Below are 18,510 nucleotides of genomic sequence, written 5' to 3' on the forward strand. Positions count from 1 at the left end.
TCACAAAACTTACTTTAGTGGTGAGAATTTTCGTTTCGTGACAGAAATCGGTACATCTCTAGTAGCCCAAGTAGTCCCCCGCCGTAAAAGCAACGTTTATTTCCTTACACGTAAATTTGAACGGCGTACATCGTTGATTTTGTCACAAAAACTCTAGAATGCCGTCTGTGCTCTCGTTTGCCATTTAACTCTCCCACGGCCAGGATCACGAGGATGAAAGTAAAACTGCGCTTTCTCGGTTTATAATGGCAAAACGAAAACAAGTATTTTCATATAACGCAAACTTTTTAAAGCTTGGATTTACATCAGTTGAAGTAAATGGCGAAGTCAGACCACAATGTGTGTTGTGTTTGAAAGTGTTAGCTCACAGCTCTTTGAAAGAAACTAAACTTCAACGGCATCTTGAGTTGAAACATGCAACATACTGTGATAAAGATCATGATTTTTTTTTTGAGAAAAGAACTGCATGTCAAAAGAACTCGCATTGATTGTCCAAGTATTTTGGGAGGAGTAACCTACTCTCATAAAAATGCAGTGCGGGCTTCCTTTTCAGTTGCATGGAAAATTGCTAGAGCAACAGCTCCTCGTCCTCATACAACAGGAGAAAAGTTGGTTAAGCCAGCAGCCGCTGAAATGGCCAGAATAATAAATAAACTGGCATTGGTTCCGTTGTCAGACAACACAATCAAAAGACGAATAGAAGAACTATCAGTCGATATTTTACAGCAGACTATTGCTGCTGTAAAGCGAAGTGCAAAATTTAGCTTGCAGTTGGATGAGACAACCGATATAGGGAACGATGCACAACTTATGTTGTTTGTACGTTGTCGTGCAGCCGACGACTATGTGGAACATTTCCTCTTTTGTCGTCCGCTTTCCAAAAATACCACGGGAGAAGAAATATTTAAAAAAGTGGATTCTATCTTTCAAAAGCATCAGCTTTCGTGGACTGATTGCGCGTCTGCTTGTGCTGATCAGGCTCCATCAATGATGGGTATTAAAAAAGGTTTTATGAGTTTCGTGAAAAAGGAAAATAATGACATTTTAATTGTTCATTGTTATCTTCACAGAGAAAACTTGGCAGCAAAAGAGATTCAAGAAAATCTGGCCTCAGTGTTCCAGAAGGTTGTATCTGTTGTTAATTACATAAAATCCCGCCCCTTGTGCACTCGTTTCTTTCGCGTGTTTTGTGACGAAATGGGAGCTGAACACTGTGGACTTCTGCATCATTCGAACGTCCGTTGGCTATCGCGAGGAAGAGTGCTGGAGAGAGTAGCTAACTTACGCAGTGAAGTCGGTGCTTTTTTAAAAGCATGAACTTTTAAAGCGATTCAGCGATAACGAGTGGATTGCAAAGTTGTTATTCTTAGCAGATTTCTTCAACCATTTAAATCAACTAAACACCTCTATGCAAATCAAACAAAATATTTTTGGATGTATCAGAGGACATTGTTGCATTTAAAGCTAAAATGGAGTTGTGGGTGCATCGAATGGAACATGGAAAGATAGCCGCGTTTCTGACTTTAAACGCATTTGCAGAAGATGAAGAATTTAATTTCCACAACATCCGTCCAATATTTCTCGAGCATCCTCCTTCATTTTTTCCGAGTTGGATAGATATATCCCTTCGCACAATTATAGCAGATTACAGAACGTTTAACTGGGTTTGATGTCCTTTCGAGGTGTCAGCCCTACAAGTTCACCCAGAAACGGACTGCATTGCTGAACAACTGGTTGAGCTGCAAAGTCGACAGCTATGGAGAAACAAATTTAAAAATGTTTCTCTCACACAATTTTGGGCAGAAGTACAAACAAGAGAACCAAATCTATCTGATCTCTGTTGGCAGGCAACGAAAGCTCTTTTACCCTTTCCAACAACTTATCTTTGCGAGGCTGGGTTTTCAGACTTACTATGATAAAAACCAAGTATCGTAATCAACTGCAACCAGAAGATGACATTAGATGTGCGTTGACGAATATAAGCCCTGATTTCGACAAACTAGTAGTGCAAGTTCAGGGACAAGGTTTCTATTGAAATTTGTAACTGTGGTTAATAAACTGATTTCGTTAAAATTCTGTTGTTTTTGGTTTTATTGCTTCTTCACACAGAGTTCGGTTACACAATTAACGCGCATTGAGTCCGCGAAGACTTCCGCTGGTGAGAAAATAGTCCGCGACCAAAAAAGGTTGGGAAACGCTGTCCTAGACTCTAGATCAGGGGTGTGCAACAAGCGGACGCGGGCCACAACCCGGCCTTCCAAGCCATTTAAATTGACTCTTGTCAACACTCCCCATCAAGCATAAAATCCTATTTTGACAGTGTCGCTTACGTTTAAAAGGGCGCCCACACTGGTAAAAAAATACAAAATGTTTGTATTTTTGAGCACCAAAAATACAAAATGTTTTTTGCTCTTGTCGTCGCTACGTCAAATCTTTCGCCGTTTTGCCCGGTCCCTTTGCTATTGTAATTTTAATTCGTTTTATTGTTCAATTCGTTTCAAATTTTTTAATTTGTTGTGTACTAAATTTTTTGTGTGGCCCATCTAGATGTCTGAAATTGGTTATATGGCCCACCCACAAAAATGTTTCACACCCCTGCTTAGATGCAATGATGCACATCGTTTTTCTATCAAAATAGTATGTCGAAAGTGTACTTTAGCTCGAAGTTATTCATAATTAAAACAAAGTTCGATACTAGAGGACTCCTGTGTATGAATAAACCTAAACTAATTATTTGCTCAATGAACTTTTACACGATTTGTATGACTTCAATAGAGAAATATTATTATAAAGAGATATGCTATTTAGTGATTTAAGTCAAAACTAAAATATTAATTTTAATATTGGAGCGGCAGGTATGGATATTTCTGATCAGTCTACTACTTCTAACAAAACGGATTATCATCCGAGTGAACATGAAATATTTCGTCAGTGGTTGGCAGCAATTGTATTTGCATCTTTTCTGCTGGTCTGGAGCGTTTACATTCTCACTGTTACTCTTATGTACGAGTGGAAAGGACATCGAGGAAGGATAAAGTTTGAGAGGAATGAGACATCGGATAGAATGAGATATTTGATAATAATTACCGCTGTCTTTACTGTTCTACGTCAATGCTTAGAAGGCGTGGAGTTGCGTCATTCTTTCGACAATGACGAAGCGTGCAACAGTTTACGTGTCGTGAAAAACATACTTTACGCATTCTGCGCCAGTCCTATATATATAGTACTTTGGATGCGTCAAAGAGTGTTTTACGAATCGCCTGCTTCAAAATATCTGAGCAATAAAGGGATGAGAATCCTGAGCTTTTCAATAGAGCTAATAATGGGTGTTGGAGACGCGGTAGGCATTTTGCTGTTTATCGCAACACGGGGATACAAAAGCTCATCCACTGGGTGCAAGGTGGAGTATTCTCACATTCCAAAGAAACTACCAGGCGTGTTTCTATTCTCGTGTACCGCAACATCTCAAATAATTTTGATGGGACTCTTTGCCTATCCATTACTCAAGCGTAAACACAAATCTAAGAACATTAATGCAGATTGTTCCGGTATGATAAAGTTATTAAAAAGAACAACTATAATGGCAGTAATCACGATATGCTGCGATGGTATCGGCGCACTAATAGCCATGCTTGTTTCAGACTTGATAATTGCAATATTTCGTCAATTAATTTACGACTTCATGTTGTTAATAGCAACAGTCTGTGTAATAGCATCATTTCCCGACTGGAGGACCAGATTACTACCATTTTTGAAGCAAAAAACAAAGGTTCAAGGAACTATTAAACAGAGAAATAGTAGTGATGTATTAACGGGTGTCACTGATTTAGTTACTGTCACATGATATAATATTTATAATTTTTCACTGAATATGAGCTACCTCAGTTTTCTGAATAAAATTTGTACTAAATTGTGGTATATATATATCATGATTTTCTAACAATACGACTAAACTATTAATTAATTTCATATCCACCACCGGTATCTTGTTTTGTGGCTCATTTCTATGAACAAAAACTTGACTCAATAGTACTCCAATCGCTTACACGTAAATTTATGTGCGGTAAAGGCAGTATTGTGGACCAAACTAAGCAACGCGTATATTCAATACTGTTTTGAATACGGCAATGGGTAGTGTTTACAATGATGTCAGCAGGACTTGATTGTTCTTGAAGGAAGTATTCAATATTATGAGATATTTTTGCAACAGAAATCATTGCTGTTTTTGTATTTTACCTTTTTAATGTCGTCTAAGAATCCCATAAATATAATAAAAACGAATTATGTTGATACACGTGAAGGAATTTTAAAGTGAATTGGGGTGATTCTTAATTTCCACAAAAGTGAGCCGAATACCAAGAGCTAACGACATATGCATTTAATGGTCATCAGTTGTAAGTGCATAGGAAAACACAGTTATTGTCAATTTTAGCGCGGTGTTTATTCAATTCCAACGTTTTGCTTTTGCATCTACTGATTTTTTTAATATACATAGTAATAACAACAAACTACTATTAACATGAGTGAAATACATGCTGTTCGTGGACACCAAATAGAACTATGTATCGTTTTGTTGATTATATTTTCGTTGTTGTTGCTGCAACTAATTCATTCCACATTTTCAGTATTTATAGATGATAGAAGCTACTAGAAGGCGACCCTTTTGTTCATCACGTTTAATCTCAGTCATATTTTGAAGTTTTATTTCAATTCACGGGGAACGCTTTGTGTCAAATATTCCTCATGTACCGATGCGCGAGTTTCTTTTGCATATATGTGGGCCCTCCTGTATTACTTCCAAGAAACACACTAGTTTTAGATTTAAAAGACAGATTCAAACAGAATTGGTTTGAAATTTTCAGTGGTTAAAGATTGTTGTTGTCGCTAGAAGTCCATTACTTTTATCTGTGAGATCTGGAATTACATTTACATCGCTGTTTTATTTTTATCCAGGAGAACACCTTGTTATTCGGTCAAGTCTGTTCTCCATTTTGATTTTGCGAACTTTGTCTCTGGCACGTTTCCGTTTGAGCCGCGTAAGGCGTAAGCTACCGGCACCGCTGTTCTTACGCCACCTTCGCTTTCTTGTTACATAAAATAAAGATTCCCCAAATTTTAGATTTGATGATAGGTAAAATTAAATTAGAAAACAAAACATATTCAGTGTTTTTTACAATTAAAGCGAAAGTATGTGTACAGTACTATAATATTGTATTGAACTGCCGTTCCTACGTTGCCACAACGATACTCGAACGAGATAGTATTAAAATGATGAACAAGAACAATATAATACAGAAATCAGTTCAGAACTGCAATGTTGGTAAAATTGTAATACGTGAACTAAAATGAACCACCTTTGAAAACGATATATCATACTTGACTTGCTCACATTAGCAAGAATGACTTTGCACTTGAACTTTATTTCACATTTCCCTGAAATCACGAAACGTCTTCAAAATTCCGGCATGTGTCAATATTGGATTCTTTTATATAAAGAAGTTAAATTCGTCAAATTCCTAAAAAAAGAGTTGAAAATTACATTATATAGGCATTTATATTTAGTCCATTTCGCTTTTCGTCCTTCTGCCCAATATCGATTGAATTTTATTCACGTAATAATTCAAAAACAGGCATTTCTTTGCCGGTGGATCTCTGTTCGTGACAGTTCCCGCCATCTGCAAATCAGCCACAGATGTTAATCAAATGCCAACCTATAAAAATCTTTTTACACACCTGTTCTGTCGGAGTCATTCCACGATGTTCAGAAAAGTGGAAACAGCAACAATACTCAGTATTTATATGAGCTTGCATTGGAATAAAGTGAATATAAGGGAATGAAAGAAAAGGCAGGTGCTGGAAACATGTATATAAAATAAACGTAAATTTGATACAGATCGCAGAAATTAACCTCACCATCACTTGTTAATTTACGAGGGAAAAAACGCTTGCATTTCTCCTGAAGAAACGTTGACGTAAATGTAATTGAAAGATATTAAGACCATAATTAATTTTGTTCGATTAATTTCAGTCAATTGCTACTGAAATATAAACTGTTAGTTGCAGGTATCAAAACGAATGTTTCCTTGCGTACTGGGTTCTACAATTGATGACGCTTGAAGCCGCAAAATTTATTGATAACTCTAACATTGAAATTCATTCGACATATCATATTTTATTTTTGATAATAGATTTTATCCGCGATTGTTTACGTTTGGATGTCGTTGATAACAGATAATTAGAATAACAAATTGATTAAAAGGTATCGCGAAAAATACATGGGTTTCTAAAAAGGCTCAATTGGGGAATAAAAACATAGTTCCTGTTTAGCATAACTGTACAAAAAAAATTAACACCGCAAAAACAAATTTTTTATTTTATTTTTGTTTGAATTATAAAATAAATGTCAGGCCCATAAAATTATCTTGTATATATAACTCACACGTACATTTTTTGAGATTTTTTTCACTGAAAAGCAGACAGAGAGGCAAACGGAGCTATACACCGATCATTTCAGCGTCTTTTCGGCAATACCTCACCTTCCTGTAACTTTGATTTTGTTCAGTGCAGCTTTTCGAGACAAGCTTGTACTGTATTTGGATACATAATGTACGGATTAGTGTTAGAGAGTGTTGCCGACTGCGTTCGAGAAAAGTGGGGTGACACTGTTTGGCTGACAGTTGTGGACCAGGCCGACATTGGATGGGGAGGATTTATGATACACAATGTAAGATCTAGAACAAGTTTTATATATAAAGTAGTGATTAAATATATCATAATAACACGCAATATATCAGGAATAACTAATAAAATGCACTGAAATAAAAGGCATTATGTATTTACGTGCCCCATACCAAATTCGTTACGCGAGTTATATTTAATTAACCTTTTTTTAAGTAATTGGTACAAAAATAAATGAGTTGTTAAGCATAAAAATGGGATATAGGGGTCAGCAACACCTAATAAGATGCACAATTGCAATAGAAAAACAATCGAATGCAATGTGCAAAAACGTGGTAAGGAAATTTTTTGGATGTTCCCCGAATAATAACAACTATTCTCTCTATATTCAGGTCTACAGCGAAGTTCACATTGAAAGGGTGGCAAAAACGTTATCAAAAATTATATTCTTGAGCGAAAACGATATAATGTTCAAGGTTTGTATGAGTCTTGCTTATGCAACATTGAAATTTTAATCTTATTCGACTTATAATTTAGTAACCCGCAATCTGGTATTCCGAACGTAACTAAATGTTTACAAACGGTCAGGAAAATATGTTTACGGGGCTCCGGAAGTATTCGTACCAAGATGACGCACAACCTGACCTGATACACATACTATGTTAAGGTTGTGCGCCATCTTCGTACGAATACTTCGGGTGCACCTAAATTTCAATCGCACTAAATGGAGATATATCAGTGCTAACACAACTTATACAATATGGACGAGGCGAGAGTTTAGAGATAATTAGAGGTAGATGGCGAAACGGGTGAGATATGCTACACGATTGAGTTCTGTACAGCAGTCCGTTGTGCTAATCTCAGTCAAAAGATTATTTTGAAATATCCCACGCTATTGAATTGACCCCCCGGCATCGAACATCGGGATAAATATGTAGCCTAAATCCTAAATGTCGTTATATATATTAATAAATTCTCTCTGGCATGCACTGTATTTATAAATGGAACACTCGGCAATTTTTTTTTTCTATTAGTTTGGCGCACACTTCATGACCTTCGTCGCTGGGTACGGATATGATCAAGTAACTAAAGTACTAGGAAGAAAATTGTGTGATTTTATCAATGGACTCGATAATCTTCATGATTACATTAGTAACTTATACAAGGAAATAAAACCACCAAGGTATACTATACATATATACATAAAATTAGAAAACAAAATAATGAGATCGGAACGTTTCACGACGGAATGGTTTCATTTTATACTACCACGAGTCACCGTATTACTTTCAAACGCCATTTTTCATGGCAAAGCATTGCTGAAATATATAGAAATCCAATTATAATTCGGAAATGATAAATTTATAGAAAATTGCCGAAGTTTTAATTGTTATAGAACCTCCTCATTGAGAGAAGGCTATAGTTCTTAGCGAAAAAATACTATGTACATAGATATAAATATATATATTGAAATAACGAATTTGTGACACACCTTCCATTTTTTTAATCGATGTAACATGAGGTTTCTGTAAAATTAATATCCTAATATCTGGAATAAACTTTTTATGCCGTGGGTTATTCAATTTGAGCATAATTCCTACAAAAATATCTTGTGTGCCACATTTGTGTGCTTTTGTTTATCGCGGTTTTATTCCATCTAGCTTCTACGTTGAGAAAGAAGATGACGAAGGGCTAATTTTCCACTATCATACTCCACGAAAATATCCTGCCTTTGTTCATTATGTTCGTGGTATGATCACAAGTGCTGCAATAACGTATTATGAGATGGCTAACTTTTCAGTTACAGTAGTGAAAGAAGAGCTTCTGGAGGGTGGGATGCACGCAATATACAGGCACGGTGCTATAATTACAGAATGGATAATATTCAACTACTTAGGCCTACATTTTGTGATTGGCCATCTATAAATTTATTACTATTAATATAACTCAGCGATCCACACTCAACAGTTTCTAACGGTATATCTAACGCGGAATAAGAAATATCACATAAAGATGAAAGTCCACTCACGTTAGTGATGACTGTTTCACGCTTCATTAGTCATTACTGGTGCGAACTTCAATGGTCTGAAGAAGGTCAGCCCAGTTAGTCCTAGCGTGATGGATTTGAGCTGGGTTTCAAAACTTCAAGCTGTGTATACGAAAAAATAGGTGTTTTGGATCCACGGATTCCTTTTGGTTCGTACACTTGTAATAAAGTGCAGAATAACATGTTCATTATCGTTATTAAAAAGTACTGGATGTCTGAATCTTTATTTCAGAGTTACGTACGCCAACAACACTCTTGGAATCCAGGGGCCATGGATGCCAGTACTTCGAAAACTGAGACAAGAAACTCCACTCACGGTTAACAGTGACGTTGTTTTCAATTCGTTTCCGTTCTCTATTATTTTTAGTGAGGTAATATCTTAATCAACAGTTTCAATTGAGATCATTACAAGTTCTGAAATCAGAATTCGTGACAAAATTGTTCTTCAGGGGCTATATCCTGACCTCGCCTCCTATGCATTAAACTTTCTATATATACATCAGATTCTCATACATGGCTCATAATATGAACAATATTTATGCAAATAATTATCACTTATATCAGCATGTTAAAAATATTTTCAGAGTATGGAAGTACTAAGTTGTGGAGCAGGAGTTGTGAAATCGTTTCCGACGTTAGTGGGAAAGAAAATAACCGATTTTTTTGTGCTTACCAAGCCATTTGGTATCTCTTTCAACTGGGATTTTGTGAGTAAATTATATGCTTGAGGTATATAAAAATAATTTTATAAAATTTTATTACGTAAAATTTTACATTTTTATCGTAAAATATTTTTCAGATGAGACATCGACCAGTGAATGTTCTTGTTGAAATGACTTCAACCGTTGCTTTATGGGCGGAATACGAAGAATATTTGAGATCCCAAGGTATAATTGTATATAACTATCCATTAAGAATTCAACATGTTTGACTTATTTTTATTCCATAAACATTTCTATTGCAGGCGTTCCTTTTATTAAATTATATTGTCCTCACTTATTTAAATACTCGATGAAGATCAATGTAATATGCTTTATATTTGTGTATATTATATTTCAAAATTTTTCATTTATTTCAAAGAAATTTTGGACCCAGCGAATGCACCACCACCACCAAATAGAAACGACTCCCCTCCACTGAAACTGCGAGGTACAACTGCTTATCTTAAGAGTTGGAACTCTGTCATATTCATGTGTACACCCGTGTGAGTATATAACTTTTTATTTAACGCTTCTAATAATTGATACCAACAATTTGATCCATGCCTGATCATGTATTGGATGATGGCGAACAAATCTTCACATATCCCAAGACAAAAGTTTGGTTTGAAAAATTCTACCACTCCTCATTTTTGTTGCCATTTACGTGTATTCCAATTTCGCCAAACTCTTGTTTCTTCTAGGGTGTCTCAAAAATGTCTTGTCCCGGGTGCCCCACTAGAATCAATTGTCCCGTTTTGATCACTTGTCCACGACACGTTGAAACACCGATATCTTGAGTTCGATTTATCTCCAAACCGCATCTATTAAAAATAATTTCGGATCGAATTGCGTGAAAAAATACATGCAATTTTTTGTAGCAAAAGTGCTTAAAATTGTCGTTAACGGAAATATCTAAAAATCCAAATCTTATTATCATCATTGAGTTCGGAACAAAATTCATCGAACGAATTAAATATTAGAAGAATCCTTATGTAAAGATTCTGTGGAATGATTTGAATGTATGATAAGAAGTGACGTACTCACGTCATAAGTTACATCTTATTTGTAGATTTGAAAGTTTGGAAACGATGAATGATATAGGACTTTACATCAGCGATCTGAGTTTTCAAGATTCTGTTCAAGTGTTGCTTGCTGCTGGACCACAACAAAACGCCGAGTTGAAGATTGCTCTAGATATGGTAATATTTTGTAACTACCATTTTCCTTGTCCTCGCTTCAACCACCAGCATTCTCTGAATAACATAGATTACATAGTATACAATATACATACTCATTTTATAAAGGAACAAGCAAAGAACTCTAAATTAGAAGAGACGCTTGGGGAATTGGACAACGAAAACAAAAAGACGGACGCCCTGCTGTTTTCAATGATACCACGCGAAATTGCTGAACGATTAAAAAAGGGAGAAAGTCCGATCAACATTGCTGAGGTATAGTCTTGCTTATAATCTGGTATTTGTATCCCTCACTACGGCGATAACCCTTCTCATTTTATATGCAGTTCAATTGAGATTAGCATAATTGTTATTGCTAAAGAGATTTGATTCGGACATAGCTCCTAGGTTTTGATATTACTCATAAACGCTAAAACTTCTTAATTTAGATTGCTAATGTTTGGCACCATTTTTTAGACTTTTCCTGAAGTCACGGTACTATTCAGTGATGTTGTCGGATTCACCAATATTTGTAGTCGGATAACTCCAATGGAAGTTGTTGCAATTCTCAACCAGATCTATACTGTGTTTGACATATTGAGCGAGAGGTAAATGTTAATCCCAATAATCCCAAAACAATTCAACGTGTAGATAATTATATTTCATATCACTCGAAAAAATCTTTTATAACTTATTTTATAATTTATTTTGTTATTGTAAACCAACTCTTCGATAAAATTGTATACAATGAAAAGTGATAAAATATGCTTAGCAAATTTAGCAACTTTGTGATAACGGAGATAGATAACAGTACTGCCACAGCACCCATTGAATTTCCTGAATACGTTCTCTGGAAGGAATATGGAGAACCTCCACCGACGCGTTTGAAACTTTCTAGATACAGCAACAATTCTCTAGGACTAGGATACACATTTTTTAAATTTTGAAAGGTATGACGTGTTCAAGGTTGAGACAATTGGCGACGGTTATATGGCTGTATCTGGAGCCCCAGTAAGAACGAAAATGCATGCACAGCATATTTGTGACATGGCACTGGAAATGCAAGCCGGCATTCGTCATCTGAAAGATCCGTGGACCGGTGCTTCAATACGCATAAGAATAGGTAACAATAAAAACATTATATACTCTTCAATATTTCCCATCATATGGAAGTTTTTAAATAAACATTTTATTCAACGATATCTTACAATTAAGATACAATATTTTATATAGGATAAGGTATGTTTCATGAATTTGGTGAGTTTGTTCCGATCATCTACATTCAAATGTCGGTTCCCTTATCACACATGCACCAAGTGTGTACATCGATGCAGTGGCGTAGCATCCACATCCGCAACCCCCACGGTCGCGGGAGGGCCCACAGCGCAAAGGGGCCCAAGCGGTTAGAATTTGGAAATTTAAGCCGCAAACCAAAAGCTACAGTGCAAACCAAGTAATGCACATCTTACAACGTAGATGTTAGTTCTGCTCAAATCGTTTTGTTACGTAACAATGCCAGGGAGTCTACGATTTTCGGCGTCTTGTGATTTGATCGCACCGGCAAAATTACGAAGGCTGTCAGAATGATCTCGAAAGAAAAACCTCACATTGGCGCACAGAAACGCAGAAAAGGGCAAAAGAGGAGGAACGAATAAAAAAAATAAAGTAACCAAGATGAACAGCAAATTTTAGGTTACCATTGCCTTTTTTTAGCGACATGTTGTGCTTTTTGACGAAATAAAAAAACAGCGTTGTCTTAGCTTATGTCCGAGATTTTTTAGGGTCATTTCCACGAAATATTTTGGGGGGGGGGGGGCACGAGAGTCTTGCTACGCCACTGCATCGATGTTAGGTATATTTATTTCTCGCAGAGCTGCGCGTTTTGTTCGGCAACTCGAATACTATTGTGCGATTATTTATTGACCACGAGACGCAGAGGAAAGTTATAGGAGTCCATTTCCTACCCCATTTCTAAATTAATTTCATTATGAATATTATCTTTTGTGTCGAATTTGATCGTCCTTATCTCCGCTGTAAAATCAAAAGGGGACAATATGTTTGCTACTGTATCCGTAGTATTTTTTCTGTTTGTATTTTTCTATCGTGTCTATGTTATTTATGCGTTAAATAAAACTTCTGAAATTTAGTCGCTGCGTATCCGTTAAAAATCCTGATGAGATTAACTTAATGCTATTTCTGAATATTCAGATAAATATATCCGTTCGGAAATCTTAGAAACGTTGTTTTATTAGGTACTTGTATTGCTAATGATCCGATATTACCAAACGGCCCAGTTAATAAAAAAGCTATAACGTATTCGGGTATTCAGAAATCCGCTAGAGCGTTGTGCAATACAAGTGTTTGATTCAGCGAAGCGCAAATCAGAACTTGGCTGGTATTGGTAAAAACGTTTGCGGCCCGCAATGATTTTTTTCATGCGAAAGTGGCCCGCGACAATAAAAGGTTGGGCAGGCCTGTTCCAAGACATGTAGTGCAGCAATTATTGTTATAATAATATACTGTATTATTTTCACATACTCTTTTTACTTTACCTTTATTTTGATCAACTTTAATCAAGCTAGAAAGCTGAAATAGTAAGAACTGTCATACGTTGCCACAGGTATTCATTCAGGTGGAGTTGTTGCTGGTGTTGTTGGACAGAAGATGATTCGATATTGCTTGTTCGGAGACACCGTAAATACCGCATCGCGAATGGAGAGTTGTGGGGAAGGGTGTGAGATACACATTAGCAAAACGGTTCGAGACAGGCTGATGGTTACAGGATCCTACAAAATTGAAGATCGAGGAATGATATACATAAAGGTATGTCGCCAACGACAGCATGACGTCGTTTCAATATAAGCTAATAACAAAAGAATTTTTCTTCCTTTTTTATTGAAAGTATGTGAGTCAAAAATTCAATTTCTGTCGGTCAAAATCAACTAGAATCGCATTGTGAGTGTTACAACTTCAATGCTAATTTATGGCTATGGCCAATTAAAAATTGGAATGTACTGCGGGCAACGCTCACATGTAAAGTCAAGTTACATTGTTAATATCGTTGTGAATCAATTTACAGGGAAAAGGACAGATGCGAACTTACTGGCTGAAAGGAAGAGACATAATTAAACGAAGCAACACTACTGCGCTTGGGTTTTCCTTTAATTTAATTTTGGTTTCTTTTTAAAATTATATCAAGTCGTTGTTTTCAATACTTTGAAACCATGCTATCATTACAATACTCATAATTATATTTGATGTCATTTTCAGCTTCGCGGAAAGTCTGGTTTCTCAAACAACGGGGGTGAGCCCTAGTGATCAGAAGAAAGCACTGAAGATTCTTCATCCTGTTTTGGACATATCCCCAGTTTTGGATGTTCCAGTATTTCCTAAATCCGTTCCACAGGAGGACGTGGAAACTACCCAACATTTCCCTGCAATGATTTCTAAAAAGAATACTTCATTTGAAACTCCAACACCTATAAACGATAGATGTATTTATGACTCCGAGAATTCAATGGTAATTTATCTGGTTAAATTGCTCACATAAAATATTATGTTCTTGCTAAGTTAGGTTAAGAATCAATCAACAATCAATTTTGAAAAATTGCTATAGAAGATGTGATAATAATAAATTAGGAGACAATGTTAAACCGAAAAGATTTCGGAAAATAAATATGAACATTGAATCACAGTTTCACATATATATATTCAAATCGGCGCTTCAGAAGTATATGTACACAGATGGCGCACATCCTGAACATAGTATGTATACCAGGTTAGGTTCAGGTTGTGCGCCATCTTGGTGCGCATACTTCTGAAGCGCCTGGTATTGAAAAATAATATTTGTTGTTAAAGTGAGATATGAATCTATAGTACTATTTTCCTGTCCAATCTGATTTCTTCTAAAACAGAGTTTCAGACAAGCGTTGAAAGAAATTGTAGACATACAAACGAAAGAAATGGTTGCTTATCAAGAATGTCACTCTGTCGCTCTCAGCCCGAACCAACCACGCAAGAGTAAACCGAGAGACAAAACTCACATGCTCAGTTGTAAGTAAAGATAGTTACCAATTGGGTACTCCCGCAGTGTGTGTACCAGGTTAGGGTTATTCCGATTCTCCTTATTTTAGTTCTAATATGAGTTTGGGGACTGTCTGTGTTGGCCAAGTGAATATACCCCCTGTCCATAGGCTTCAGTCCCTTTACACAACTTGATGTAAAGTAGGCGAACAAAATGAGTTACCTCCATATTGGTACACATACTTCTGGAGCGCCAACAATTTTGCTTGAGAAAAAAAGGAATTACACTGATAGTAATTCCCAGAAGGGGCCAAAGTAGACAAAGACACACTTCTATAATAACGGAGGATACAACCCCAGCCTTGCCTAACTACTTTGATAGAGGTTACGGCCATCAATTGCCAAATTGTTCTTCAATGTAGTGAGTATCTGTTATTAGGAATGATTTATCAAACTAGGCTGCAAGTTGCAACATGTTGAATATTTCTTTATAATTTTCACAGCCATGAGAAATTCTTCGAGACAATCGGATATAGTGAAAGAAAGCGAAGAAGAAAAACAAGCTTATACCTATCCTGAGGAAATTGACATTACAACTAAGGGTATTTAAATATTCCTATCAATTGGATACATTAGAAAAACTACGGAGAAATTAGTAAAAATATACATAATATGAATTAGTAAATAGACATTATACAAAAGTATTTATACAATGCTTTTGTGCAAACGAAACAATAATTACGCTGTAATATATTTACAAGCATAACTAGTCGATTCATGTCATTTCCAAGGACACGTTGAGACAAGTGCCATCAAGTTGTCAACGCATTCAGGAGAGCGAAAAATTTTTGTGGACGATGCGGTCAATGTTCGTGCTTCTCCCATCCCGCCGGTTAGTATGAAAGAATTAAAGTCTCGTACAAACGAAAGTATCTCAAAACTTTTACAAAAAATAAAAGTAGTCAAAACAGGTCAATTGATGGTAAAATTTTAATTCGATAACACTATTTTCACGTAATTAATAAACTCACAATGATGACTCGACGAAGACATCGAAATTGCTATCTTTTTATGATATAGATAATTAATTATTATGATATGATTCATTCTATTTATATTCATTATGATTCAATTAAATAAATTTCAGGTAGCCGATGATATTTCTCCAAACCACTTTGTTCCGGAGTCTTCTTCTGTTATTGCACCACCATGCCCGACACAATTTGCTAATAGCGCCATTGACATTCTCGCATCAAGAGTTCGTGTTGAAACCCAACACAGAAGATCTAAGAAATCTTTTGGAAAGGAGTACAAGGAAGTATACCCAAAAAAAGAAGGGAATAAAAATAGCTCACATGGATACACGACAACAAAAGAAATCGTCGACGTGCATATGTCAGTCCCCCCCAATGATGGCGATAAGCGTAACATTGAGGCTTCTGAACTTGGAAAAACGAGAAAGACTATCCGCGCTTTGAACGTTTTGGCTTCTAAAAAATCATGCTTGGAAAGAAAAATAGATTCCAATGGACATCAAATGGCACCGAATGGACGAGCTCAGCCAATTCTTGTCAGCAGTACAAAGCAAACCTCTTCTGTGTCTCAACGACGAGGAAATCGTACGGAGCTCTACTCAAAATACAGAAATCTACCTCCATTAGATGACGGAAGCATGGTAAATCGTCGTTCACCAAAAGAGATGATCAATATTGAGCATGCATTACCAACCCAAAGCAGTAAAATCGTTCTGCCTCCAATAGAACAAAAGTTCGCCTATGAACCTGCTGCATTGCAACTTAGAGAAAACATCACGGAAACGCGTTCGGATGATGAGTCTCAACGATCTGAAATGTGTACCATCTGCTAAATAACATAGCTCACGATTCAACGGAGAATTCTCGTATATTATATTCATATATATGTTGTAACTATTCTCTATGTAGTTACGAACGGGGACGTGTTTTCTTTATATTTTATTTGTGTATTTTAGTCCTCACCCGTCCTTCAACTATATTGGATTAGAACCTTAACACGTAATTCTCTAAAATTAATTAATAAAAAGACAGAATCCCGACTACCTAAACAAGTGTAAGCTAATGTCAAGAAGTATTGCTCGTTTTTGTAATGGCACATGCAAGACAAAGGCACGCCCGGGTTTTAAACTGATATCTCGTGCAGCCAAAATAATATATTCGCTTCATAACCTGAAATATATATTTGGCGGAAATAGCTCATGCTCTTCTTCATAGTTTGCTTCTATTTCAAGACAGATTTCATCATATGTAGAAATATCTCATAATTTTTTAATTTCTGGAGAAGCATATTTTTTAAACAACAAAGTCCTTTGGTATTTTTACGTGCGTAGTAATTAGTTGTTTAGTGAAACCTCATTTGTCTCGTTGCTAATTTTCTCAAGATCTCCGTAAAATTATCTTCCAGGTTCATTAAGTCTAACTAATAAACTAATATTACATTGGGTATTGTAAATAAATAATAGAGACATGGGATGTTATTGATTTATACAATTGATTGATAAAATACACTTCCGGTGTTTTGAAATTGAAGCTATATTCTGTGTAACTATTTTATTTTGGTTTTGTCGTTATATATACTTTGTTGTAATTTTTTTTATTCATAGTTAATTTACGGAAATTATGATCAAATATGGACTAGATAAAAGCAATCACAATAAAAATAAGATAAAAGCAAGTGATAAAAAACATATGTATATATTTGAATAGTGGAAATTTATAAAATAAATATATATTTTTAACAAATATTTTAAAAGGGATTGAATTGACTAATTTGCATGAAACATAGCCCATTAAATATATTTTAATATTCTGTACGTATTGTATTTCACTTATTGTTAGATCTTTTTGCTCATTCTGCGTTCGTTACTTGAGTGGTCACCGAACCTGATCTATAGTATATATCTTTGAATAAATACACATAAAAAGTTTGCGTCGACTACATTAGTAAAGCAGTGAATCTATATTTAATTTATATATATTATTAACGTGCTACTAAGTTCACTTTATAAGATTTGGAGCGGAACCCTATAACTTAGTTCATTGTTATATTTAGCAATTTAAATGTTTCACAGTGTTCTATGTTATATATAATTATTGTTTGTAAAATACATTTAAGTTTTAACGTCCGTGGTATAGGTGTTTCCTGTCACATTAAAACTCATGCTGACACTCCATAGTAATCATATCCCGCATATATATATAGGATAGGATTTACTGGGGGGGAGGAAAGTCGATATATATAAAATACCATGAACAGAAAAGAAATTCACACAAGAGTCTAATAACTATAAATAGATAAACAAAGCAGCTATGCTCAAATATATGCACAATTTGAGCTCAATTAATTTGTGTTTCCTTTTAGCTGATTTACGAGGGTAGTCTCGTAAGAAGTTTTCATGATTCTCGTTTCATGGTGCCGTTTAACATTGCTGACTTTATTCTGACTTAGTAGCTTATGGCAGATTGAGCACAAAGGTTTATTCTCCTGACTGGTAAATGCGTATTCTTCTTGCCATTCTGACTTGACAACTCTGTTTTTATCTTCGTACTTTCGTTTCTTAATTGATGACATATCGCACAGTATCATATTCAAAAGACGGTCAAATGTAGATGGTGTCATGTGGAAGTACTGTTTAAAATAGGCTTCTCTTTCCATTCTCATCTCCCTAACCAATCTGTAGTATTCTCCTGAAAATAGAGGCAAAGAAGGTGAGTATAGGCTTCGTGAGACTGAGACGTATGCATTTAGTGTATTGTAAAAAAAAATTACCATGTTCCTTTCGTCTGCAAAGTATTGGGTGCATCCACAATCTCTTGCCGACACAGCGCTCATCCTCTTTTAATCTAATACA

The 18,510-nt window shown here is 35.7% G+C and overlaps 1 protein-coding gene across 1 annotated transcript; it reads left to right on the forward strand.

Annotated features, from left to right (window-relative positions):
- The first annotated feature begins 5,808 nt into the window (after positions 1 to 5,808).
- LOC120346012 (soluble guanylate cyclase gcy-31-like) lies at positions 5,809 to 17,588 on the forward strand. The gene is made up of 19 exons (XM_039415643.2): positions 5,809 to 6,724; positions 7,071 to 7,154; positions 7,713 to 7,861; positions 8,340 to 8,531; positions 8,958 to 9,096; positions 9,310 to 9,432; positions 9,525 to 9,612; positions 9,806 to 9,929; positions 10,496 to 10,625; positions 10,731 to 10,877; positions 11,079 to 11,209; positions 11,552 to 11,724; positions 13,222 to 13,424; positions 13,681 to 13,754; positions 13,872 to 14,121; positions 14,516 to 14,654; positions 15,128 to 15,226; positions 15,416 to 15,516; positions 15,772 to 17,588. Exons 1-19 carry the CDS (start codon positions 6,605 to 6,607, stop codon positions 16,489 to 16,491), a joined length of 3,186 nt encoding a protein of 1,061 aa, XP_039271577.1. The 5' UTR covers positions 5,809 to 6,604; the 3' UTR covers positions 16,492 to 17,588.
- The last annotated feature ends 922 nt before the right edge of the window (positions 17,589 to 18,510 follow it).

This window comes from Styela clava, chromosome 8 (genome assembly GCF_964204865.1).
Source record: "Styela clava chromosome 8, kaStyClav1.hap1.2, whole genome shotgun sequence".
In the NCBI taxonomy this organism is placed as follows: Eukaryota; Metazoa; Chordata; class Ascidiacea; order Stolidobranchia; family Styelidae; genus Styela; species Styela clava.